The sequence below is a fragment of the Thalassophryne amazonica genome, chromosome 11 (genome assembly GCF_902500255.1).
Source record: "Thalassophryne amazonica chromosome 11, fThaAma1.1, whole genome shotgun sequence".
NCBI classification, from domain to species: Eukaryota; Metazoa; Chordata; class Actinopteri; order Batrachoidiformes; family Batrachoididae; genus Thalassophryne; species Thalassophryne amazonica.
Window position 1 is genome coordinate 12,524,806 of NC_047113.1, and position 27,672 is coordinate 12,552,477.

Consider the following 27,672-nt stretch of genomic DNA (forward strand, 5'->3'; position numbering starts at 1 on the left):
CAGCATAGAAAATAAAATGTGTTCAGACATGGACACAGAAGCTGACAAATTACTATGAAAGGAGAATATTAGGTTAAGGAGGAAAGACAAACTTAAAAAAAATAAAATAAAAAAAGACCTACTTGTGAAATGCTGTGATCCTCTTCAAAGTTGACAAAACCTGATAAGCATCATCTTCATCAGCATCTTCACCCTGAAAAGAGAAATAGTACACTAGTTTTCAGGTGTGCACACTGCTGTCCTGGAGTACCATGATATGCATTGGTTTGGACAATGCATGGATAACAGTTGTCTGTGGTGAACACTGGTATGAATAAATGGAGCACTTCGACAGTGATAAAATAATTGCAGAAAGGACTTTCAACTTTTAATTTAAGTTTTTTTTTCCTTCCTGTTGGTGGGGCAAGGTGCTGGCATCCTCTGGCTGAAGCTGAGAAATGCAGATGGAGAAATTACAGAGGGACTTCTTTAAAAATGCTGTGTTTATTTAGTAATTTCCATGATAAGGAATTGAAGTATTTCCAAATATAGTCTTCCAGACTGATGATAAGTATGGTTGAAATGACAACAGGTATTTACTCAGTGTGTGAATGGTTTTATTAAAAATGTACCATGATTCATAACCCCATCAAGTAATTTCTGATGCCATGTGCATGTTACCGCTTGCAAAATCAATACACATGACATTTTTAAATCACATGTAGCATAATTAAGAGTGCTACATAAAACCCCGACCACTGCACATATAAATATAGGGATTAAACAGTCCCTTGACAGTCCACTCACATGAAGTGCAGGAAAAAAAACCAAAAACAACAAAAACAACCACAACAGACATATAATTCACTTTTGATGGAAATACATCTTAGGTTTTACAATCATGATAAGACTGTGCATAGCTGTATTTTTGCTTAAGGTTAGCATACAGTCAAAAACTTAAACCAGCAAATGCTAACTGAGTATCAATATGCACTTTTGTGTCCTTCCTACCTCCTGTAGAAAATCTTCCAGTAGCCTGTTGAACTTGTCCACCAACTCATCCAGCAGCTGAGAGCGTGCAATGTCCACCCTGTTAAAGATTGTGAACTCCTCATTGCAGAGGGAATGGTAAGTCTTGGAGCACGCCTCCAACACTTCTGTATCTGTGTGCTTCTCCACTATCTCCCTGATCTGACGCAGCAGGGCCTCAAGGTGCTGGAATCAACAATATTATAAATATTGGCATATTATTAGATACAAACCAGTGATGGCAAGTAGCATATCAAATATGGTTAATTACTTTTTTTTTTGCATATGAAATTGCAACTGAATCTGACACTGGAAATACCTTACCTTTTCCAGACGCCCTGTCGTGTAGATTTCTAGGTCAAAGTACTGAGGCAGCTGCAACAAGTTTGTCACCTTTTCTGCATCTACAGTGTACTACATGACAAACATTTAACAGAATGTTTTGTGTTTTTATTTTTTTAAATCAATATACCTTTGAAGCAAATTGAAAAGCTTAAGTATCCTCTTTGATTTCAGGAAAATACCTTGGCCAGTAGAGGGGGCAAAGCCACTGCAAATAGTTCTGTTGTCCTGGTTCTGTCATCTAGCTGAGTCTTCTTCTCTTTAGATGTCATCACCTAATAATAGAAGCAGTCAGAACTTACACAGTCAAGGTAATGGTTTTGCAGAATAATTAGCACTCAGTAAGAACAAGAAAATTTCAGTCTCTGGAACATTTCCTCAGTTCCTGCCTCCAATAATTTTTACCATCTGTTGAGACATACTGTAAAGGCCCTGTCACACCTTGCCGATTTAGCCAGCGTATGTCAACCATATTAAAAAATGCTGACGTAAGTCTAATAATTTAAGGGTAAAATTTTTATAAGTGAAGAGCACACTAATATACGTCCTAATAAGCTGAGCTCCTTCAAAAATTTTAGGCATGCCGAAAATTTTCAACAAATGCCACCATGTGACTCATATGCCCCGCACATGCGGGGCATAAGTTGTAGGTAAGTTATGTGATAGTTGGCACAGGTTTCTTGTAATTTACTCACAAGTCTAAATATGTCCATTAATGCTGGCCACTGACTGGCTGAAACCTGCAGTCCTCATGAGAACAGACTGTTTCATTCACACACGGAGTAAATATTACCTGTTCCCTTCAGTCCGATCCATCATGTATCCACATAAAGCTCCTGATTTTGGAAAACGATGTCTGATACTATACTTTACTGTCGTGCGTGAAAACATAAGGTTTTAAAGGAAGTCCCTCAGTGTTTTTTCTGCTCCAGGTGCATTTCTCACAGGATGTCAGTGCCGTGTTCTGATCACACAGAAGCGATGATTTAAACTTTTAAAGCGCCAGATGACCGCAATCAGGTGTGATCAAATGAAGCGCTGTAACTCTTTAAACTTTTAAAGCGCTGTCGCTGTGATCATCAGACGACCAGATCAATCAGGTGTGATCAAAGCTGAGTAAGTGCTGTGACTCTTTATACTTTTAAAGTGCAGGGCTGTGAAATGAAAATTGTGAAATCTGAGGAAAATTTGCAGGGGGTCTGGGGGTACAGCTCCCCAGGAGCCGGGGTCTAGGGCCCTGTGGGGCCCCAGAATTAAATTTTTATCTAATGATATTTTTTCAGCATCTCCTGGAAGAACAAATCTCAAAATTAGTGGATATTTAAATGATCCTATATTCAACCTTTTATTTAACCTGTCGATGATGTTGAAATAACAGAATATGACATGGAAGTAGGACCTGGAATGATTTTCCTTTTAATTGTAAACCAAATTATGCATTAACTCAGAACAATTAAATTACATGAAATTTCTGAAGACTGAAAAGACTGTTACAGCATTTCAAAAACCACAGCTAAAGCTTGTAGAATATTTGGAAAATCATGGTAAAATATCAATAACATACCTTATAGTAAAAAGTCATATATTCTTTTGTAAATTCATGCAGCCTAAATCCATTCAAAGCCATAAATGTCTTTTTGCAATGAAAGAAAGTCTAGATTAGTCAAAAAAGTCACATAATCTTGTCTAAAATCCTGTTTATTTTCCAGGGAGATAAAAATTCTTACCATGTTTCCTGAGAGAGCACAGTTCACTTTTCCCGTTTCTTTTATCTTTCAGGTGTGTTGATGAAGCCAGCAACAATTCCACGGATTCTTGTCCTTATAAGACTTTTTCAATCTTTCTCGCCATCTCTCTGTGCGATGTCGGTCCGTGACACAGATATGCTGCACAAATCTTTTAAAAACTTGAAAGTTTAGAGTCACAGCACTCCATTCATTCACGGCAGTGTTTACCACAGCCAGTTGACTCATCAGCATTCTGTACACAATGAAAATGGTCCACCAAGATAAAAAAATGAAAATAAAAAATAAAATAATGTTAAACTGCCGTGTTTCTGACCTGCACCACACCATGCAGTACCAATCCAAACCACTTGGTGGAAACGGGGCTGTGGGCATACGCTGGTTAATAGTTAAGGTGTGACAGCTGCATTAATTTATTAGACGTACGCCAGCGCATGCCAGCATTTTTAATACAGTCGGCATACGCAGGATAAATCGTCAAGGTGTGACAGGGCCTTAAAGATCTTTCAACTCAAGGTGGCTCTCATCACTAAAATCACATGCTGTGTTGTTCAGCTGGAACAAAACCCTGCACATTCTGGGCTCTTTATAGTACAGTTGGCCACCTATGGCTTACACTGAACACTGCCTTCACAGTCCAGTTTTTTTAATAAATGGTGACACACATGCATGCAGAGGTTAGTCGCAGTACCTTTATGCATTTATCTCAATGTCTGCACTACATTACCAAAACAGAATGCAACAATGCAGGCAATTTTACAGTGCAATAAATTTGAAAGTTAAAATAAACACTGGAATGGATCAATACAACTGACTAGGGAATGTCAGGATATTCCAACAGGCACAAGAAAAAACACAAAACAGTGTGTGTCTAGAGAGGAACACCTACTGTATGTGATTTTTTTAAGCTACCTTGTGTAGAATGGCATCAGAAAACACCACACAGAGCCATCAATAGCACAAAAGAGAAAATCTCACAAGAAGCAGGGAGATGAGGTGACAGGAGGCAAAATTATTTATTTTAAAATTTAAAAACTCAAACAAATAATGTAGTGCAGTTTCACACATAAATTTGGTGATATCACACACATGTAAGTGTGACTCAGTGTGAGCATCAACAACCAATTAGTAGCAGCAGTAGTGCATGATAGCAAAGAAAAATTGAGCCCCATGTGTCAGACTTAAAAAAAAAAAATTCTAATATTTTCAGAAATCATTAAACAGGTCCGTTGTGGGAAAATTCTAATTCTTTTGAAGCATACTGGCATCTTGCAAACAGATAAAATATTGTGCAGCTCCAGACATGCCCAATTAGACATTATAATCTCCCAAAGTGTCAATATACAAGACCAGGAAAGTACTCCCTACTGTAGCTTAATCAGCCTATAAGCAATACTGATACATTGCTAAATTATATCAATGTACAATAAACATAAAAGCACTTGGGAAACTGAGTGACCATTCTGAGCATCTGGGTTTGCGATGGTCCAGGATCAAGACCAAGATCCAGGACCTATTTCAATGACTTCCTGACTTCAAAATTGCATCTATATGGGGTGAAAGTGTCAGAATTGTAGACATTCATTTATTTCAGCAGTGACAATCACATTTATGGGTTCACAGCTGTTCAGATCAAGATACACTTGAAAAGAACTTAAGTAGTCATAAGCCTGCTTGCCAAAAGTGCTTCTGGCGACACATAACCTTACAGGAAAATGAAAGTCCAAGTCGTTTGGGTCCTGGATGTTCCTGTCTGTATGGTTTGAGACCTGGACCTTAATCAGTGACCTAAGATGATGACTGGATGTCTTGGGTACTCTGTTGCTTCAGAAGATCCTTTGGTACCACTATAATGATTTTGAGCCAAACAAGTGGTTGTTCAGGGAGACTCCGATAAGAAGTATCACCTGCATTATGAGGTAACATCAGCCATTATATTTGTAAATGTGGCGCTTCTGTTGTGGCATGATCCAGCATACAATGTTCCACAGTGATTACAGACCCCAGCAGCTGGAAAAGTCCACAAACACTTCACCTGGCTAGAGCAGATGGCTACTTTCAAGAGGAACAAATGGACCAGCTGGCTGTCTGGGTGGTTGCCATCTGAACTGTGCTGGGTCCTGGATGGCAACCACCCAGTTACTGGAAGTTGGGTTACTTCCAGACCTGACCCCAAACCTGCAAAGATATGTTAGCTTCTTACCCTCTTGCCACTGCCTCTGCCAACAGGTGGGTGACATTCAGCAGCCTGTCGTACAGTGCACAGCATTATTTCAATCAATGCTGTTTCTTGCCTGTCTGTAAGAGCTACAGAAAACAGAAAACAGTCAGAGCACCACTCTGATCACAGGCGACTCAAACCTGCAAAACACACGCAAATAGTACCTTCCTCTCCTGGTAATGGGTCATCTAGCAGTAAGCTAATCATACATTCCCAGTCCTTCAGTAGCTCAGCACCACATTCCCAGAGGGAGTCCACCAGATAGGCGGCATGCTCATGGAGCTATGGAGAAAGACGTTCATTTAGAACTATGAATGGGCAATGTACCTGCTGACTTGATGTGAATACAACAACCGATGTCTTACATAAAAGAACAGTCAAAGACAAGAGACATACCTCACTCTCTAAGAAAAAGAAGACAGTGGTCTTAATGAGGTTGGCATTGGGGCTCTGTCGCCCTCTCCTCTTGAGTGTGCCTTCCTCCTCTGGTTCCCGTTGGCTGAATAATCTTTTGAGAATGCCAAAATGCACAAGAATCACTAGCTGTGTTTTGGCTGGACTGAGCACTGACTCTTTTTAAAAAGAACTTCAAACAAAATCAGCTCATATACTATATAACTTTAACCCAGTTAAAAGGTAAATGCTCACTCTGCCACTTGTTTCTCTGAAATATACCTACATCACAATTCAGTTTTCATAAAGCATTTGAATGTTCTTCAAAGATCAAGCATTTTAGTGTGGGACATACTTCTTGTAAAGAAATTCCCCTGCTGCAATGGCGACAGGTCTGTGAGCAGAGTAAACCAAGTGATAGACACTCTCACAGTCTTCAGGCGTCAACACCTCATCTGTACTACTGCAGACACAATGACAGTTAGTTAGGTAGGGAGGTTTAGGTTTATGTAAATATAAGGCTATTTACTAGTCATATATTTCTTCATTGAAGTTTGCTTAAAAATAGTATTAAAATATCATCTTGTCTCATTCTCATGAACCAATATTGCCTATTGTCTCATAGCACGAGTTGAATCTATTATCACAGCTACTGCTAAATCATGTCCACAAAAAACGAGGCTGCGCCAGCAGCCATGATTCAGGCACAGCAATAACAGCTGTAGTGGCAAAGAGTATGTTGATACGAGTCAAAAATTGTGAAATAGATGTCAGATTCTGATGTCTGACACCTTCTGCTGAATGCTCTTACTGCTTTAATTAATGTGAACAGCAGGCTCTTTTTAACACTGGGATGCTGTCAGATGACCACCATTAAGATAAAAAACAAAAAAAACAAAACAATAAGCCAATTACAGCTATGTCAAATCACTTAAAAAAAACCCCTGCAAATAAACAGCAAAGTCCACAAAAGTAAATAATGAAGTCACATAAGACAGTCTTGTGACATGATAAAAAATAACAATAAACAATGTTTAAGATAATATAATCTGTATGCGCCACTTCATTATACATTATATGGCAGCTAGGCTGGCTGCTGCTTTTTTGGATTTCTTTGTAAAACATGCTTTTCCCCTAAAAATACAATTGCTCTACAAAAACAGGGTAAGGTGCATAAGATCAAGGAAAAACGCTTACTTCAAAACTAGAGTGAGTAGTTTAATTGCTTGTACTGCAACATCGTACTCTTTGTCCAGGGTCATGGAAACTATACGATCCTGAGCAAAGCAAGAAATCACACATTTATTTTCATTTGCTGTAAGGTATATCACAATATATGGCCAAACAGCTTGAGACTGAAATTTGTAACATTGCAATAAGAAACATTCCGCTGAATTGTTATGTCTTAAGATGTCCAGCAGGTGGTGCTAACCTTGAAGCGACTTGTGAAAAGTTCCAATCTTGCATTGAGTTCTCTGTTGTAGTAAAGACCCTGCAGAGCTGTCAGACACTTCAGGCGTACCTCACCTTGCTGCAACAGAATATTAAGAAAAGCCATTAACCAGGGTAGCAAGTTAAACCAATTACTTGGCTAAATATAAGTTCATTTTTCCATTAACTAAAAGGCAACTGATGTACAAATTTTAAAAATTCACAGAAACATAAAATAATAGATTTAACATCAGATTAACGTATGACTGCTTTACACAGTCTGTCAACAAAGCACATGGGTCAACCTGTTTGCTAACTAACAGGCCAGACTACCTGATCCTGCAATTTAAGTCACCAAGATATTGATGTTAAGGGCTTTCAGCTGCATTTCAAGTAAGTAAAGTGACAAATAAATGCTGTAATGACCTTTGGGGCCATTGCAGCAAATGTGAGGTGGATCTGCATGTTGAATTTGTACGTTTTACACCAGATGCCCTTACTGACGCAACTACATATCACATGGAGAAGACAAGAGGTTAACAAGTCTTACATTAACCCACCTTATCATGCATCGTCCAGCCCACATACTTCAAATAGCTGTCATTAAGGAAGGCATCGCTGTAGAGTTTCATCCACACTCCTATCTCTTCTATACAGATAGCCCTGATTTCTGCTATTGAATCCCTGTTGAGACATTATTAGCACACAAGTGAATCCAATAATGAGTTGTGTACAGCAGCCTCAACAGAGTACATTAACTAAAGAACAAAAAGTTAAAATAAAATCCTTTTTTCTTTTTTGGATAACAGATCTGTATGATGTGAAGCCATACCGATATCTGTGAACAAATACTCCTTTGAATATTGCATTCATCATGTTTTCAATCTCATCCTGATTCTCCTGAAGCTGAAATAAAGAGAAGACAGAAACATAGTAAAAAATAAAGCCTAAATCAATCAGAAACCTAAAGCACTTTGTGACCAATAGGGACTGTTTTTACGAATGATGACAGTATGTCACCACACTGAGGAATGGCTGAGTAGTGAACCAACAGATGGCTACCTAGTAAAGGCCCCCTGACACCTGCACAACTTTGATCCACGCACTTGCATGCACAAGAGTAAACTTGTCTCAAACTTGTAAACTGTGCGCAGCTTCGTGCAAGTGGGCAAAGAAAATTTTGAAATGTTCAAATTCTCCATCACACATTAATTACGTGAATGTCACATGAACATTACGCAAACAAGTCAAAAACACAGCATGTAAGTGCGAGTGATTGTGTCAGCGCACCGCATCGGAAGGCAGCTTGTCTGAACGATTATAATGAGATGTTAAATCTATCATAAACATACTTTTACAGCTGCACACAAGGAATGAACATGCAACTATTTTACCAAGCCATTACAATATAAAGATGACAAATAATTACCTTTTCAGACAGCTTTCTCCACTTCATTAAGCGCACGCACATGGGGGAAAAAAAAAAAAAAAAGCTGCTGCTGGAGCAGTCCTCTGTGATTCCGGAAGCGATTAGAGCCGTTTTCAACAGCCAACTCACAGAGAAAATGATTAATCCGCTACGAAATAATCTCAAAAATAATCAAAATCTTGCAAGTGTCAGAGCAAATAAAGACTTGCTGTGATATAACCTAATAAACTGACGATACGAGCAGAATGACATTAGGTACAAACAGATCACCAACTACAAATAGTACCACAATTCTAAAAATAGAAATGTTTCACTGTCATCAAACCAATTTACAATTCTTGTCTGTATTAATTACTACTGCTTTGTTTAGGTACAAGATGCCAATAAAATAAGGAGAAGGAAGGGGAGGAAGAGAAGCAGCAGAAGGACGACTATTACTACTGATAACAATCTGGTATATTCCAAACCTTACCTCTTTGCGTTTCTGTAGAAGCAGCTCCAGGCGGTCATTGGCCCTTTTGGCCACCATTTTGTTCCTCTCAGCTTCATACTGGCGCTGGGTGTTATCCATGTTTATGCTCAGGTTTAGCGCTACATTCACCAGGGCTGTCATCAGTTTCATTGCTGTCAGAGAGAATGGCAAAATTATGAAATTAAAGTATTAATTGATCAGTACAGCCGCAGCTGAGTGCTTTAGATTCATCACAATGTGAATGTGAATGATTCTGAATCAATTCACAAATGTGAATCATCGAATTTATAAACGTTAACTGCAGGGGTAGTAAAAGCTGCTGCTGACCACAGTTAATAAGCACTTTTCATTTTTCTGATGGAAACTGTTTACGACTTTTATTCTTTTTTTTAATTGGTAATGTACTTTTTATGGTGACACTTTTGCCATACAGCTTTGTTACAGCCTCTCTCTTTGTAAAAACTGAAGAAAGCAGAAGAGCTATAGCTTACGCACTCCATGTGTGATGAAAAAAGGGATAAGAAAAAAACAAAAAACACCTGTTTTTAGACTATATATGACACACTACAGGACAAGAAGCATTGAGCAACACGTTCTGGCTACACCTGATCACAGACTATATTTACTGGACAAAGACTGCGCAACGTCCGTTATGATATTTCACCACACAAGAAGCCATATTATTCCAGGTATTTGTGACAAAATGCTAAAAACGACAGATGCAGCCCTCCACAACAGCTAGCAGCCGCTGTCAGCAGTGTCTAAGCCAGTGATTTTCAACCTTCTTTGAGCCACGGCACCCTTTTTATATTTACAAAATCCTGCGGCACACCACCAACCAAAATAATATTATAATGCTATTACCTCTGGTTTTGCGCAAAACCCAATTATCGCAATAGAAAATCGATACAGAAAACACATTTCGAAAATCCCCAAGCATTTTGCGCTCTGATCTCAAGTAGGGCTGTCACGATTAGGAATTTCTGGAGACGATTAATTGTCAGACAAATAATTGCGATTGACAAATATATTGTCTATTTTTTTTTTCTTTTTCCCCTTCTTTATATTCTATTATTGTAGTATAATTACACAACTCTGGAAGAACGTTTGGCATCTGTGAGTGGAGAAACTGGGAATGGTGCAACATTTTTATTTTTATCTTCATTTTACATACAGTCCGAACTTTTTCTAATTTGTGGTTGTTTCTGTTGCATTTCTGAAATTGTTTCTCCTCATCAGTCACGTTTTGTGCTTAAACACTGCATTAAGCTCAAGATTGAACAAATTAATACCTTTGGAAAATAACAGCTGTTAAAGTTCAGAGTTCTCACCTGCTTTTTGTGATCTCTGCGTCTGAACATTTTTTTTTTGTGGCTCAGTTCATTCATATATTCTCATTTTTTAAAATGTGTTTTTAAAGATATTTGACCGTTTATTTCATCTCATGATCTCATAAATTCAGCATACGACGCGCACATGGTGTGAACAGGACGGTAACGGCAGAATCACACCTTTAGAGAAAGTTCAGAGAGAAGTAAAGGCAGCTTCATGTTTCCGTTTTGTTAACGTTCACTCGGGTTAAAATCTTCTCTCTGCTCCGCGCTCGCTGCACACTGACGTGTCGCGCCTGCATTCAGGAATCTCCTTCACCCACCCCCTCCCTCGCAGTCTGCAGCCTGTTAACTCCGCGCGCGCGCACACACACACACAGGCACAGACACACACACCGACAGCTCCGCATTTTAGATGGCTTTTGAAGGAGACGGCACTGTTTTAATCGGCCGTCAGCCTCCTTGTTATTGTCCCGCCTTAAGACGAGAGCGAGGTTGCAGCACGTTTGACATCAGATTCTGAGTCGTTTTATGCTTTGTGGATAAAATAATTCACGGTAATCGCGAATATGAAAAATAATCGCGAATATGAAAAATACCCACGGCGACCTGCGGCACCCTAGGGTGCCGCAGCACCCCGGTTGAGAATCACTGGTCTAAGCTATGAGAGTACTATGAGCCAGTCAGGCTTGGCTCAACAGCTGTCACTCAAAGCGACCACACCCCCAATTATGCCTAACTTTGTACAACCCCAGTTCCAATGAAGTTGGGACGTTGTGTAAAATATAAATAAAAACAGAATGCAATGATTTGCAAATCCTCTTCAACCTAAATTCAACTGAATACACCACAAAGACAAGATATTTAATGTTCAAACTGATAAACTTTGTTTTTGTGTGGGGGATTTGGGCGGTTCAGCACAGATCACTCTTAGTGATCCGACACTTAAAGACATCTGTGCTGAACTGCCCAAATTTATATTTAGGCGTGCCCGTAATATTTGTGATCGAGTGGTTCACTCAAATATGACTATTCCTGTCAACTACTTGGCCTTCCAGCCCACTGAAGGTTTCTTTAGATGCAGTAATTGTGCACATTGTTCTAATTCCACCGATGCGAAGTTTTTCCTCTCATACCTGTACTGGTAAGCAATATTCTATTTCTTCATTTATCAATTGAACACTACACATGTAGTATACCTCCTAAAATGTCCTTGTGGATTGGCATATATTGGCCAAACATAACTTAAATTACAGATAGCTGAACATAAAACAGCAATCCGTACCCAGAATCTAACTTATGCCATGGCAAGGCATTATAAACAGGCCGGTCATGGCTCTCCAGCATCTTTAAAATTCTGGGGGAATAAGAAAATTACAGTTCCACCCAGAGGAGGCGACATTAATAAAAAACTTTTATGTAGAGAAGCATTTTGGATTTATATTTTGGGCACTTTGGAACCATTTGGTTTGAAAGAGGAATTGAAATTTACTTGTTTTCTTTAACATTAATATTTATGTTTTTATTCTGGGTTTTTGTCAGGTTGTTTGTTTTTTGGGACATTGTGTCTATAATTATGAACCGATTATAAATTGAGTGCCTTGACTGACGGATGGTCACGCCCCCTTTACACATTATGACACCTGGCTCCTTTTAGTATTTAGGCTGTACCATCCAGATCTTTTCAGGACTCTGATGAAGATGTGATTTGCACATCAAAACGTTAGTCTCTTTTGTATGTTTTCAGCACCTTACAAGACTTTTCAGAACCTACTTCTGTGTTGCACCAGCGGCTTTCCTCTTCTACAAATCAGTCCTACCTGGTTGCACTGGATTTTTTTGTGGTGTACAGAAGCACAGAGAAGTCTCCTTTTTAGTTCATTAAATATCTTGTCTTTGTGGTGTACTCAATTGAATACAGGTTGAAGAGGATTTGCAAATCATTGTATTCCGTTTTTATTTACATTTCACACAACGTCCCAACTTCAATGGAATTGGGGTTGTAGCTTAAAAACATCTTAAACTTACGTTAGAATACAGAAGGGGGGGAAAAAAAAAATCTCCCCCCGTACAGTTGCCTTAGACGGGGATTTGTTTTGTTTTTTGAACCAGGCTGTAAACATTTATTTCTGCACTAAAGTTAGACATTTCAACATGGGTTTGAAAGAGAATCTGCCTGTTTTTGGAGCTAGCCTTAAGCAGCCAGTCAAGGAACTGCAACTTTTTGACTTCCGAGTGGGCTTCATCTAAGACCATTGAAGCTTACTGCTGGCATCTGATCAGTTTTTAACTTCAAAATCTAAAATATAGCACAATGCTAAAATACCCTCAAATGTATGCGCATTGCCTTCTGTATAATTTGTCGTATATTATATATATATATATATATATATATATATATATATATATATATATATATATATATATATATATATATATATACACACACACACACACATACATACATATACACACAGGGATGGGTATTGATAAGATTTTATCGATATTGATGCCATTATCGATTCTGCTTATCGATCCGATTCCTTATTGATACCTCATGAATTTTGTACTAAAAGTAGGCTTTACAGGTTTTCTATGTATTTCATTGAGTCTTAAAGTAAAGAAATATGAAATTGATCACTGTATCCTTGATCTCTGGACATAAATAAAAATAAACAAAATGGTGTTTCGCTTTGAAGTTATTAATTCTGACTGGACTCTTATTGTTCTAACTTGACTCGGCAGAGAGCCGTGCAGCGTTTGGAGCTGTGTGAACAGAACGGAGGACGATTATCGTTTCTTTCTCGCAACAAGACAGGAGTCCCAGTTAGTAACTTTAATCTGCACAAAAGTGACTCACGATTGACATATTTATGGATGAAAGTGGTGAAAAACACCACCACCTGCACGAAAATGTTTGAATTCTAGAAGCTCTGAAACGCAATCTGGGACTATTCCAGACAACTGCAGTGAGTGCAGCATCCATTTAGGTGAGAAAAAAACCCAACTTTCCTTATTCAAACTCATTCCAGTAATATTCTGCTCTTACTAGGATGAAGCAGTTTTCTAGTTTGGCAGATAGCTCTGGAGAAAATCACTGAAGAAATTAACACATTGAAAATATGGTTTGACTGAAACAAACTGTCATTAAACTTAAATAAGACAGGAATGAAATGGAGGTGTAAGAGTGTTCACGGGAAACATTTATTTCTGTATGTATGTATGTATTTATTTATTTATTTATGTATGTTAATTGTTATTTGGTTTTATATATTTTCTGTTGCGTTTCTATTCAGGTTCTTTTCGTCTCTTTCTCTAAAATTGTACATAAGTATATATTGTATATAATAATCATTAGATTATTAATATATAAACAAAAATAAATTTAAAAAATATTACAATTTGAAAACAAATGCACCCGAACGTGATGACAGCTGCAACTGCTTAATGCTAATTTTTAACAATGAAAATGCCACAGACATGCTAACGTGTTAGCATCGCTCCCGTTTTTAAGTTATAAAATACATCTATCAACTGTTTCAGAAGACCATAACAGGTCGGTTTAACATAAAAAAGGTAAACAATACTCACAGATGTATGCTCTTTAGGGTTTTAGCGGGGGAAAATTAAGCGAAAGAAAGAAAAAATAAACGAAGCAATAAATCGAAGCACTGCTTCAATCTGCGAACCACTGCTTCGATTGGTTCAAGGTTCAAAGCAAAGCCGCGCTGCAGAAAAGTTGATTACAGACCCGCTGCAGGGTCTGTAATCAATGTAGAAAAATGATCATTTTCCTGACAAACATCCACAAAATAACGGCCACTCTGACGGACCGATAACAGAATCGTTAAGCAAAAAGCTTATTGATGTCGGTGGATCAAATCATTTCTTAACGATACCCGAAAGGAACCGGTTCTCAATACCCATCCCTACACACACACACACACACAATTTGTACATGAAGCTCCTCTATTTGGTCAATGGATAATGACCGCAATGGCAATAAGCCTTTATGCTTTATTTTGTTACTTGTATATCATTGATATATTCACCTCTGTACGTTTATACTGATGTTGCAGAATAAACTCAATCAGTCATAAACAAAATTTAATTTACATTTTAACGGTGTCTGAAGGAGGGCGTGTGTGCACATGCCTGAGCTGTAGAAAAGAGCAGAGGTTACCCTTGACAGCATGCACATGCACACTGACATTCACAAGATGTCTTGTAAATCACTCCAGGGGGGTTATCAGGTTACAAAAATAGCATTTTCAGTTTTAGAAGTGTTTATTTCTTGCTAGCTTTTACATAATATATGAGAAACATGTTAGATATACACAGAAACGTAGTGGTTCCAGTATGCATTCCACCATGTTGAATTAGCAGCCACAGAGACATCAGCCAGTGATGTCACTGTTCCTCCGTCACAGCACCCCCCCCCCCCCAAAAAAAAATAGATTTGCATGATTCCAAGCATAAAAATAAGAAACAAAGTGACCTTCTGACCAATTAAAATAGGTCACGGTTAGCCATCTTTGAACTTGTCCAAGGTCTGTGTCCCAAGAATGTTCCCTGTGCATTAGAAGACTCGGGCAGTAATAGGACTGGACTTATGCTGAGCAGAGACAGACAGCCCTCGCAATACCCAGTGGCCATATTTTGATGGCCATGGGGTAAAACTAACTAAAGAGTTATATGATGGAATGCTTGTGTGGGCTGCAAAAGAAAGTCTCCACTTTCAGCTTCACCCTCCATCAGCACGTAAAAGGCTCAGTTGATGGCTTCAATGGATGCAGACATTCTGTTGTTTCATAAAGGACTAAGAAAGAATCCATAAAGATTATCAGCTGAGTATCATGGCCAATCACCTAAAATCATTTCCAACACTTTTCATTTTAATGTGTGCAGGGCAACACACTGTGGTGGACCACATGTGCGCATTCATGTTTTAATTGTTTCTTCCGCAAGTACAAAGTGCATTTGCGCACTACAGCCCATGTGCACCCGCAGTGCAATGAGGTTAATATGAAAGCAGAAAGAAACTGCAGATGTGAGTGAGTGGTAATAATCCAAACACAAGTCAGCCTGAGTATGCTGTGTGTCGATCATTAAAATATGTTCATTTAAATCAATGTGCAATCTTCCATCGCATAGTGATGGTGTCAGTGCACTCATTCTAAAAAATAAAATACCTTAGTGTGTAGCACCAGTTAAATTTTTTAAAGTAGACCTGCTTTGAAATAAATGCAGTCAGATCTTTGGACCAAAAAAATGACATATTTACACATAAGATCCTTCTGAATGTAGTAAAGTAAATCTGCAAGCCCAGATCTGTCATTCAACGGAGAAATCTTCATTTAAAAATGACAAATTTACAGCTAAAATTTGGCCCTCCGCAAAACTGTCATCACATCCGGGACGTTGCCGTGACGTAAGAGAGAAGACACTATCACAGCATGCATTGCGCGCGTCGGGACGGATATAGTAGTGTAAACTGTAATTTGTGGATTTATGTCAGTTTGCATCTCTTACAAAAGCACCTTTTTATTGTCTTATATGGAAGTACAGACTTTTTTTAAAACTTCATATTGTCTTGCGGTAAGTTTGGTGAGTATACATTTCTTTTATTTTTGCCTGAAAATTATTTTTCGGGACTTTTTCATACATCCATTTGATTGAGTGGTGTCGCGACGGAGGCGCTCCATGTAAGCCAATATTTTCTCACAGGGCAGGGCTGGGGTCACCGCGACGACCTGCTCGCATGGTGCGCTAGCAAGCGGGCTGCCGCAGCAAGGGTCGGGGAAGAACGTCAGCCGCTGTCGATGTCGCCGCTGAACTGAGCATGCAGAGCTGTATGTCGCATTCATTGCAGCTTACTTTTGGATGTTGAAACCAGGATCTGCAGGTTCACCCCACACTTTGGCACCTGGATCAGCGGCTTCCCCCCCTCGCAGCTCCGTTTCGTGCTGGTAGGGTCTTAGCTGTGTGTCCGCCAGCCTCACTGCTTCTCCACCTTGATCTCCGCCATCATTTTCCTCATCAAATTCTCTGATATCACCATCATCTTGGTCATTATTTGAGCTATCTGAGCCACTGCTAAGATCATCAGGATCCTCTACGTCGACTTCCATGTCGAGATCAATCTCATTGTCTGACAATTCGGCCGTCATTTTCAAGCGTTCGAACTGAGAAATAGCTAGTACTGCATTCACTCAACGCGGATCGGACTGAAGGCGCTAGCGCTCTGTCTTCTCTCTTACGTCACAGCAATGTCCCGGATGTACAAACAGTTTTTAGCAGAGGGCCAAATTTTAGCTGCAAATTTGTCATTTTTAAACGAAGATTTCTCCGCTGAATTACAAATTTGGGCTTGCAGATTTACTTTACTGCATTCATAAGGGTCTTATAAATATGTATCAGCTATTTCTTTCTGAGATCTGACCACATTTATTTCAAAGCAGGTCTACTTTAAATGTCCTCGAGCTCTCCTCAGTAATGATCATATGACTTAAAAGCAATGGAACTCCTGTTTAATTAGACAAGAAGATCAGCTGGCACCACTGAGTTTTACAAAGAAAATCTGAGATTTTAGAAAAAGGGCTTTTCACTTAAGATAAAAACTATTTTCATGATTAGTTTGAAATGGAAACACCGCTACAGGCCTATACAGCTCAAGCAAGACACACACAGCAAACCATGTCTTGTCCCCATGGAATATGTGAAATATCATTAAAGTGTTTGGCAGCATGGTAACAATCCCACAGAGACAAGTGTTTTCATATTTAGCTCACTCAATGTAAAGAAATGTTCAATTATAGATTTAGCTGCTTTCCATGACCGCCGCCTTCTTTGGCGTCGCTGCTCATCACAGTCATAAGTCGATGATCGTCATTAAGTGTCTCATTTTTTTTGTAAGCAGAATAAGGAGCCCCACATCTATGCATTGTATTGGTGAACATATTTTAAATCCTTCACCTAAAACTCAGAGGTTGCTATAACTGTGGCCAGGTCTGTACCTGAAAGGCTAAAAATGTTCACCTCTATAAGCAGGGCTTGTCCTAGAATGAAGGTTTGACAGTACTTTTTTTCTGTGGAAGGAGCAAAGCACCTTATATGGCACAGGAAAAAAATATAAGCAATCCTTTAAAATAACATTCTAATCCGATGACATGTCTTCTCATTGTTTTAGGCTTTATTCTCAATTTTATTTTCAGAATCTTCTTTATATTAACAATAGCATAAAAATATTTAACTATATGAAGCTTTTCTCACTTGATACATCAAATGAGTGAGTATGGAAGCAATGTAGTGTTCTGAAACAGTGTTTCATGTATTAAAGCAAGACTACACCTTAACATAACAGCTCCAAAATCATTTTGATTGCAAACAAACTTATAATAAGGAGATTGGCATCACTTCTTTCTCGCTGTCCTTCTGTACTATGCCACTCCATGACACAGACATACAGCAAAATTCTTCTTTTAAAAACTTGATCGCTGTAGAAGTTTGTGATGCCCACACACTACTTTTAGCTTAAGAACAGCATCTTTAATTAGAGACAACAGAAGTAGTGCATACAGCAGACACACAGCATCGACGCAGCAACCAACCAGTCCCGCTTTATAACAACTGTCATAAAGCGGACACTTTGAGAGGCATTTTTTTTCTGTGGAATCCCGCAGATCTGTCGACACTGATCTGTGTAACAGATACAGAGCAGTGAATGGTAAATGGACTGCATATAGCACTGTTCCATCTGCATCAGATGCTCAAAGCGCTTTAAACATCACTGCCTCACATTCGCCCCGATGTCAGGCTGATGCCCACTATACACCGGAGCAACTCTGGGATTAAGGACCATGCCCAAGGGCCCTTAGTGATTTCCCGTTAGAATGGGATTTGAACCAAGGATCCTCTGGTCTCAAGCCCAATGCTTAACCACTAGACCATCACCTCACCAGTGTCCGTGGATTTATAAAACTTGTATATTGTAAAAAAAAAAAAAAAACTTTGCAATAGCCATTTTTCAAACCCAGTGACGATCACAGGCCATAAGCAGAGTACAACATTACCCACCCCCCATGACGAAATCCATGGAATTTCACGGATCCGCAGAGTTTTCACAGCCCTACACAGGATCTGTAAAATGTCTTGTTTTGTAATATACAAATGTGGTTTGCTGGACAGGAACATTTCTGAGAATGGTGATAAATACTTTACAGGACATATCATACACCACAACAGTGGACTTAAGCCATGGTTGCCAACAAATACACATGTACCACTGGGGAGGCTCACAATTTGACCTCTATGGTACTCAAAAGGAGAATTATGATTTACACCAGCAGGGAGAGCCCAAGAGCAAATGCTATTAGTGCTGCTTTAATTCCCTGAAGGAACACTTTTTAGTGATCTTTGAGAATTCGTCTTGCGTCCTTCCTCCTCTTTTGAAGTTAAAGAATGCTAAAATACTATCTTGCCTTCTTAAGATTCTTTATATCTTCTGGCATTTATGCCAGGACAGAGACAGACTGTGATTTTATAGTGTAGGTACGGGTAATGTGCCAACTGGTTTCTGACCTGCCAATAAACTGGAAATAGAAGGGAGTTATATTTTATTACTGTAATACTTCTTTTAACTGTGTGTTTTAAAAGCAACTGTTCTAACTTAATACTTGGCAGTTCTGTGACTGTTAGGAAGTTGTGACCAGTAACACGCTTTCCATGCAGTGAGCTCCTTAGGTTAACAATTGTTACACCCCGTCACACCTTGACAATTTAGCCAGCGTATGCCGACCATATTAAAAATGCTGGCATACACTGATGTACATCTAATAAGTTATGGGTAAGTTTTGTATGAGTTAAGAGCACATTGACGCACGCTGATATATGTCATAATATGCCAAGTACATTGAAAGATTTTGGGAATGCACAATATTTCCAACGTCTGCCAGGGTATGGCTCATACATTCCGCATATGCGGGACACAAGTTGTAGATAAGTTATGTGATTGTTGACACGTTTCTTGTAAGTGACTCGTAAGTTGAAAAGTGTCCATTGATTGGCTCAAATCTGCAGTCCTCATGCAAACAGACTGTTTCAAAAAGTAAAACCATTCACACACGGAGTAAATATAAAGTTTTAATCTTACACCTGTTCATTTCTGTCGGATTCATCATCACAGCCTGACAAAAATCTATCCACATGAAGTGTACTGAGTTTGGAAAATGACATCTGAAAACACTTTAATCCTTGTTGTGACTGAAGAAACGTAGCATTTAAAGCAAGCCCATCGGTGGTTTTTCTGCTCCAGGTGCATTTCTCAGCCTGAACCACAGGATGCCGGCACTCTGTGCCACAACTAGTCAACTTATTTTAAAAAGTTGACAGTCACAGCACCTTATTCATTCACATCAGAGTTTATCACAGACATCAGTCGATTCTTCAGCATTCTGCATGCGATGAAAACAAATCCCATGAACCACCAAGACAAAAATAAAATACAATAAAACAATGTTAAATGACTTTGTTTTGCCTCCATGTGGTGAAGAGATGCCACGCAACAGCATACGTGCGCTTGATGACATGCTCATCAATAGTTAAATGTTTCACCTGCCAAACAAAAGGGTTCTGCCGGTGGTGGAAACGCAAACTAAGCCACACTTAAGTATTCCGACACATAATACTGTGCAGTACCGACCCGAACCACTCGGTGGAAACGGGGCTGTCAGCATACGCAGGCTAAATTGTCATGGTGTGACAGCTGCACAATTTATTAAGGGGCTTTCACAGTGGCGCATTTGTACAGCTGCTCATTACAGAGTATCATCTACGCTGTAATGAGCAGCTCTCCGCCCACTTCACGTGGAGTTTTTTCTCAATACGCAGCAGTATGTTGAGGGCTACGCACGTAGGATGGAAGAAATTAAACCTGTTTAATTTTCTTCGGCATACAGCACAGCATGGAGCCTCCACGGGAGTCCACGCAGCGCCGTGCTACTGTCCGCTATTGTGAGCCTGCCCACACTGCAATACGGACTGTACGCAACTTCACATCTGCCTATTGTTCTTCTGGAGCTATAAATACTGCGAGATCGTTGCTTCATTATACTGGACGAGGACTGTTTCAGTGTCGCATTATTTCATAAAACCGCTCTCTCACTCACACACACACAGAGAGAGAGAGAGAGAGAGAGAGAGAGAGAGAGAGCGAGAGCGAGAGAGAACTGTTATAAGGAGACTCAGATTCCTCTAAATAAAATCTCTCTCGCTCAGAGAGAGAGATTTTAAATAGTCACAGCTGTGATTATAGAGAGAGAGAAAGAGGTTTTATTCAGAGGAGTGAGTCTCCTTAAGGCTCATAAAGGCGCTCTCCCTCTCATAAACGCCACTTGCTGCATGTCGGTGCGCTCATCAAACGCCCTGATTGATCAGTCTGATCAACGGTGAAAAGAGCTGTGACTCAAATAAACAAGCACTCGCTGCATAAAAAAACCAACAATAATAATGTTAAATGACTCTGTTAAGCCGCACCACACCATGCAGTAGAGAACAGGGCGCACTTCCACTGTGTGCACACGTGAACACACACACACACACACACACACACACACACACACACACACACACACACACACACACACACACACACAGTGTCGCATCATTTCATAAAACCGCTCTCTCTCTCTCTCTCTCTCTCACACACACAGAGACAGAGAGATCGGTTTTATTTTATTTTAGCAGTCTGGTAGAGGAGAGAGACCGCTCACATGAACACACGTGAACACACACTCTCATGATAAAATCCCACTGATTTTCAAGCGCAGCCGTCTGAGAACTGAAAAAAAGGGGAAGTGGCTTTTTTTGCGGCAAAAGAAACACGCGCTGTGCACACATTAGCATGCAGCTATACGAACGGAATGAACACTCGAGGTACGCGCGCACTCCGGGCGTATTAAAATAGCCACACACGCCGCAATACGCAGCTCTACTAACGGAATGCACAACGGAAAAAAACGAGCACGCATGTATTTGCGGCGTATTTCAGTGACTCACAACACCGCAATGAGCAGCTGTACGAATACGCCACTGTGAAAGCCCCTTTACACGTACGCCAGCGTTTTGAACACGGTCAGCATACGCTGGCTAAATCATCAAGGTGTGACAAGGACCTAAGAGAAGAGGAGACGCAACATCTGGAATGAGCTCTGGTCGGTGCTCATGAACAGAGCTTGAGTCTGCCTTTGCAAGTCACAAACAAAACATCACCTGCTCGGACAACTTTTGAAACTGAATTAATGCCACAGCAGTCCATCTATGAGCCCATCTCGTATGCTAATGGTGAGTAGAACATAAAGTGTCTCGCTCTTCAGATTACTCCAAAGACATGTCGATTTTTTTTTAAACACCATAGAGGAAAATAAATAAATAAATTAAAAAATCTTAATCAGTCAACACAATGCAGGTCTCACATGTAAAAACAATGAGATGCAGACAATCCACAAGAATCCACGAAACAACGGTACTGGCTAAAAATTACATTCAGGCTAAAAACTGCAGAATTTTGATTGTGTTAACCAAACGTCACTAGAGAAAACAGTGAAAAAAAAACACCCTAATTTTGTAAAAATGTATGATGTCACAGCACCATTATTGTATAGTTTGGGGAGAGCCCTAATAAGGACTGAATACCTTTTCAGCCCAGACAGCTATTCTGTATTATATAATGGCTGAGTGGATCCTTCTCATTTTATTGGTGCTTTTTATGTCACGTGACATGGATTATTTGTCCCACTGTCCCATTTAGAGTGCAATCTGGTTCCATACGTTTGATACCATTGCACGCTTCTGCTGTGGTGATCCCGAATGGGAGCAGCCGAAAGAAAAAGAAGAGCACCCTTCCACCACCAGCAGCGCTGTCCAACGCGTGCTTACACAAGCGGTACAGCACTTAGCTTTAAAACAAACATGGCGGAGTTTGTGTTGCTGAGGGACAATTTGAAAGAGCTAACTGACGGTGCTAGTTCTAACACACACACACAAAATCCACTCCGCTGGAAGCCGTCAGGAGGCAGGAAGAGCTGCTCGGATGAAAAGCTGAAGTGATTTTTCGCTGGACTGAGGAATTACACAAAGTATTTTTTTTTTCTCGGAAGTACGAAGTCAGTGCACAGCATCACCGGATTACACGTCACAATTTGGAATCCTATTTAAAGTTCGCGTTGGACTTTAGCAGCAGTGGAACACCAAAATGTAAGTCTCTTTACTGTTGTTTATAAATGAAGAAAATATTAAATGACAAGGATGTATTTTAGCTGTTACATAAAACAAGTAATGAGTGTAATGTTTTTACATTCTTTCAATAGAAAAGAATGAATACACTCGTGCACTTGTGCATGTGCAAATGAGTGTATTGGGCAACGTGCAGTACAACCCAGTACTGTAATACGCAATTCAACCAGGCACTGAAGCACTTTGCACGTAGCACTTGTCACTTTAATGCAGTACTTTTGCACCTCAATCACCCATCATCATAAAACTCTTTTGGTTCCTCCACCTGTCAGCTGCTTATTAACGATCAATTGTTGCTACTTTGAATTTGTAAATATTTGTATGTATATTTGGTTTTAATTGTTTTCTGTCATGATTGATTTGTTTTGGTATGTTGTATGTTCTTAGTTTGTTTCTATGTTACTGGGACTACGGATTGAAATTAGCATCCTGCTACAATCCGGCATATTTACATGTAACTGTTCATTAATATGCATTGTCCCATTTCAAATAAACGTGACTTAATTCACTGAAATGTTTGTATCATTGAACTCAAATATTCATTATTTGTATACCATCAAAGAACATGCTGTTCAGTAAAATAAGACAGTAATATTCATAACACACACACACACCTTACCTGCCAGTGTTGAGGTGTGTCTGAAGGCTCGGACTTGGGAGTCTGATAGTCCAGTAAGAAGCGAGATGACTGTGTCCATCATATACTCATCATAGATGATACTGTATTGACACTGGCGCACTAACACCGAAATGAATTCACAAAAGCTTGTTTTGAATTTCTTCCACTGTGGCCCTGCTATGGTTAGGGGGTAGTCACCACTGTCCTGCAGAAGCCAGAGAGGAATGGACATCAGTAAAGGCAATTACAGTTACTTTTTGCCATGATCAGTGATTTCTCTATCAGACAAGATTCTGGTATTTTACATATTGGCCAGATACAAAAATATATGTACCTAATCTACATGGACATGTTAGTACGGTGGTCGAGTATAATTTCATTTTTAACAGTATTAGTGTTATAGCAATCTCAGTGTGTTACTTTCAGCAAATATTGTGTAAAACCACCTTAATGTGGATGAAATGTAAAAAGCAGACATTTCCTTGGCCTTTTCCAACTGCTAAAGTCCTCAACACTGAGGCTACATCATGCCCAGAGAACATGACATGACCAAAATGTTGTAGCAACTTTTCCTCACTGTGACCAAGAAAACTCCTTTAAGTCCCTTTCACACTGGGGCCAATGTAGACTTGCGTATTGTGGTGTACCGCCTACACTGAGTTATGCAGCTCTACACCAGGTTTAATCAGCTCTACGCAGCAGTATGCTGAGGTCTATGCCAGGAGGACACAAAAAATTAAACCTGTTTATTTTTTTTCTGCATAGAGCACTGGATACAGAAAGCACAGTTTTTAAAGCAGGTCTGCACAACCCGGCACTACCGCATGCAAGTCTGCGCAACATTGCGCTACTGTACACATCCAAAGACTGAGTGCGTGCATCCAGAGTGAATCTGCTGGAGATCAGGTGTAGTGTGTGTGTGTGGCTGCATGATCCACACTGCCCACAGTGCCTCTGTGTGCTTACAACAGGTGATCTAACTGGTGGACGCGTGTGTGCTCATAACAGGTAATCGAACCTCAACTCATAAATCCAGAAATCCAAAAAAGAGAATCAGCAGGTCTTGGAAAAAAAGAGCAGCAACACAGCGCTCACTGGCTCTCTCCCTCGCTCCCTTTAGAATACTGACAAGAAACGGGATGTTTAAGTATGCTAGTGAGTTTAAATGGCGATGTTTCTATTTTTTTTGTGGGGGGGGGCACAGCAGACTCTGAACTTTGAGATCAGTTTGATGTAGACAGACTGTTTCATTCACACACGGGGTAAATATAAAGGGGTTTCACCTGTTCATTTCAGTCCAATGCACCATCACAGTCTGAGGGACACTGTATCCACATAAAGCCTGATTTTGAAAAACAATGTCTGAAAATACTTTTAATTCCTTGTCGTAGCTGGAAATGCAGCATTTTAAAACAAGTCCCTCTATGTTTTTTTCTGCTCCAGGTGCATTTTATCAGAGGATGCCGGTGTCGCACTCTGATCACACCTGGTCAGACAGAAGCGCTGTGACGATTTAAACTTTTAAAGCGCAGGTCAACCTGAATAAGTGCCGTGACTCTTTAAACTTAGCATCGTTGCAGTCGGTGCGATCATCAGACGACCTCATCAATCAGGTCCTGAAACGCTGTGATGACTTTTACAGCACAGTCGCTGTCAGTGTGATCAGTTGTGAACACACTTGATCGCGGTCCACTGATGCTTTAAAAGTTTAAATCATTACAGCGCTTCAATATTCAGGTTATCACAGACTTGATCAGATCAGTGGACCTGATCAGAAAGCAACCTGTGCTTTAAAAGTTTAAAGAGTCATAGCACTTCATTCACGCGAGCGTTTACCATAGCCAGACTCAGCATTCTATACACAATGAAAATGATCCACCAAGACAAAAAAAAAAATTTAAAAAAATATAATAATGTTCAATTACTGTTTTGACCCACACCACAAATGTGCAGTACCGACTTCAACCACTTGGTGGAAACGGGGCTGTCGGCATATGCTGGTCATCAAGGTGTGACAGCTGCATTAATTTGTGCGAGCGTTTTTAATAAATGACTTGACAGGACCTAAAGCAACCATATGCTACTATAAGCAAGTCTAGGAACACAACTGTGCTCCATCACATACCAGCCTACACAGGGACTACACCAAATGGGTGCAATTTTCCAGGGTATTCCATACACATTTTAGCACAAATGTATGCAAGCCCTATCCCCTATCACTATCATTTAAGCACAATGAATTTGCACACATTAGCATTTTTAATATTTTATGATTTTAATCTGGTTTGCTAGGGTGCATCCTTTTTATGTTATCTTTGAGAGTTTGCCTTGTATGTTGAGCCACGCCGAAGATGATTTTCTATAATGACAAAGTTTTAGAATTCTGTTTCTATACAAATGACATTCCTCATCTGGAACTTCCTAAGTAACCATTCGTTTGATTCAGACGGTACGCAAGGGTTCTCTGATGAGACAGAGACTGCTTACTGCAACAAAAATATCTGAAAACCTTTGCGGGAGATGGGGTGCGGTGGAAGCATTTTAGTCTGAAAGCACTAACAGATTTTACTATGAAAGTGTAAACCTAGAAATGTCCATCAAAATTCTGGAAAAGCCACAGTAATAATTATGAAAACACTCCTTCTGGAAAACATTATCTTAAAACACATAATGAGCATGCTTTGTTAAGAAGTCAATCTGAAGAAACAGATTCCTGAAACAGACTTCATGTGTGATACAGCACAATAAAAGTAACCAAAGACAACAATGTTCACATGTTAACTTATGATGTACTTCCTGCTAAAAATGTAGCAGCCAATGTTGGAGACAATTCTTGAGTGATTAAGCAGGTTTGTTTTCCTGAGCAAAGTAGAGAAAACAAGGCACTGAGATGATAGCAGTGTCTCTCTGGCTGCAGGTGATTTTCAACTTTGCTTGACATCATTGATGTCAGACATCTGTTACATTTGTTAACCTCAGGAAAGCAGAAACATATGCAGAAAAGTGTTTCAATATCTCATTTAGTACTCAAGATGTGGTCATTAATTCATTTTAGACAATGACCTCTGAATCGACCTCGACATCACGTGTTGCCAGAGGTGTATCCACCAAGTTCCATTTAAACTGCTCTGTAGTTTGAAGATATTGCATTAGACAGACATGGCCATTACAACAGTCTGTTTCCACGTTGAGGCCAGGCTACTGACCTCACACAGCCAAAGATCACTGAAAAGACGCAGCAAATTTCTACAGCTTAGACAAACAAACTTTTAGCATGTTTCTGTGTAGGCTCTCAGTTGTCCAGGTGGTTTCCATAGTAGAGAAGCTTGAATCTTCGACTGGACTGGGTTGCTTGACGCGAGGACGTTTCGCTTCAAATCGCAGAAGCTCCCTCAGCTAAAATTCTTGCTCTGGAAGTCTGACTTCTGTCTAACTCTTGTAGAGACGAATGAACAGAAGCCAACAAAAGCTGGAGTTTTAAACCTAACCAGACCCCTCCTACTGAGTCTTTTTGTGTAAAGGTTGCTTAGTCTCACCTATGTAGTGTTCGTTACAGTTTTCCTGACAGTTTCCAGTTTTCCTAGTGTATTCTATCAGATGTCAGGAAAACTGTAACGAACACTACATAGGTGAGACTAAGCAACCTTTACACAAAAGACTATACCAGCACCGCAGAGAGGGCGCCAGTGGACCTCAGTCTGCAGTTCATCTCCACCTTAAAGACAATAACCACGTTTGAGGACAAGGAAGTTAAAATATTAGCCAGAGAAAAGAAATGTTTGACAGAGGGGTCAAGGAGGCATTCTTTGTGAAACGTTTGAAACCCAGCCTTAACCAGGGAGGGGGTCTGAGACACGCTTTGTCCCCTGTTTATAATGGGGTACTCAGGTCAAAGGAGTTTCAGTCTTTTGTTCATGGTAATGAGGCATTCATGTCATCAGGAGAGTCATCAAGGGAGCCATCAAGAAAGGCATCCATCCCATCATTAGGAGGGACAGCTGCCCTGTCTTTAGGAGAGTGCTAACTAGAGCACAATAGTTGCTAATTAGAGCTATTGTTTAGTCACTAGCCTATAGCAGTCTGCCTCTCAGTAGGAGGGGTCTGGTTAGGTTTAAAACTCCAGCTTTTGTTGGCTTCTGTTCATTCATCTCTACAAGAGTCAGACAGAAGTCAGACTTCCAGAGCAAGAATTTTAGCTGAGGAAGCTTCTGCGATTTGAAGCGAAATGTCCTCGCGTCAAGCAACCCAGTCCAGTCGAAGATTCAAGCTTCTCTACTATGAAAACTTTTAGCATGTTAAAAACAAAAAAACAAACAAGCCTTTTCATTAAAAGCCTTTCATCCATTCACGGAGGACATGCTTGATCACTGAAGATAAATAATCTAAGGGC

The 27,672-nt window shown here is 39.8% G+C and overlaps 1 protein-coding gene across 2 annotated transcripts in view; it reads right to left on the reverse strand.

The window, feature by feature from the left end:
* Positions 1-27,672, reverse strand: part of stag2b (stromal antigen 2b) — a 93,939-nt gene that overhangs the window by 38,407 nt on the left and 27,860 nt on the right. For both annotated transcript variants that reach the window (XM_034180917.1, XM_034180918.1), the window contains exons 7-20: positions 23,283-23,487; positions 9,042-9,193; positions 7,973-8,046; positions 7,701-7,824; positions 7,142-7,240; positions 6,907-6,986; positions 6,065-6,172; positions 5,713-5,824; positions 5,481-5,598; positions 5,299-5,402; positions 1,533-1,625; positions 1,333-1,422; positions 991-1,194; positions 123-193 (exon numbers count right to left, since the gene is read on the reverse strand). In XM_034180917.1, coding sequence (XP_034036808.1) covers positions 123-193; positions 991-1,194; positions 1,333-1,422; positions 1,533-1,625; positions 5,299-5,402; positions 5,481-5,598; positions 5,713-5,824; positions 6,065-6,172; positions 6,907-6,986; positions 7,142-7,240; positions 7,701-7,824; positions 7,973-8,046; positions 9,042-9,193; positions 23,283-23,487 — 1,634 coding nt within the window. The remainder of the gene's footprint in view (positions 1-122; positions 194-990; positions 1,195-1,332; positions 1,423-1,532; positions 1,626-5,298; positions 5,403-5,480; positions 5,599-5,712; positions 5,825-6,064; positions 6,173-6,906; positions 6,987-7,141; positions 7,241-7,700; positions 7,825-7,972; positions 8,047-9,041; positions 9,194-23,282; positions 23,488-27,672) is intronic.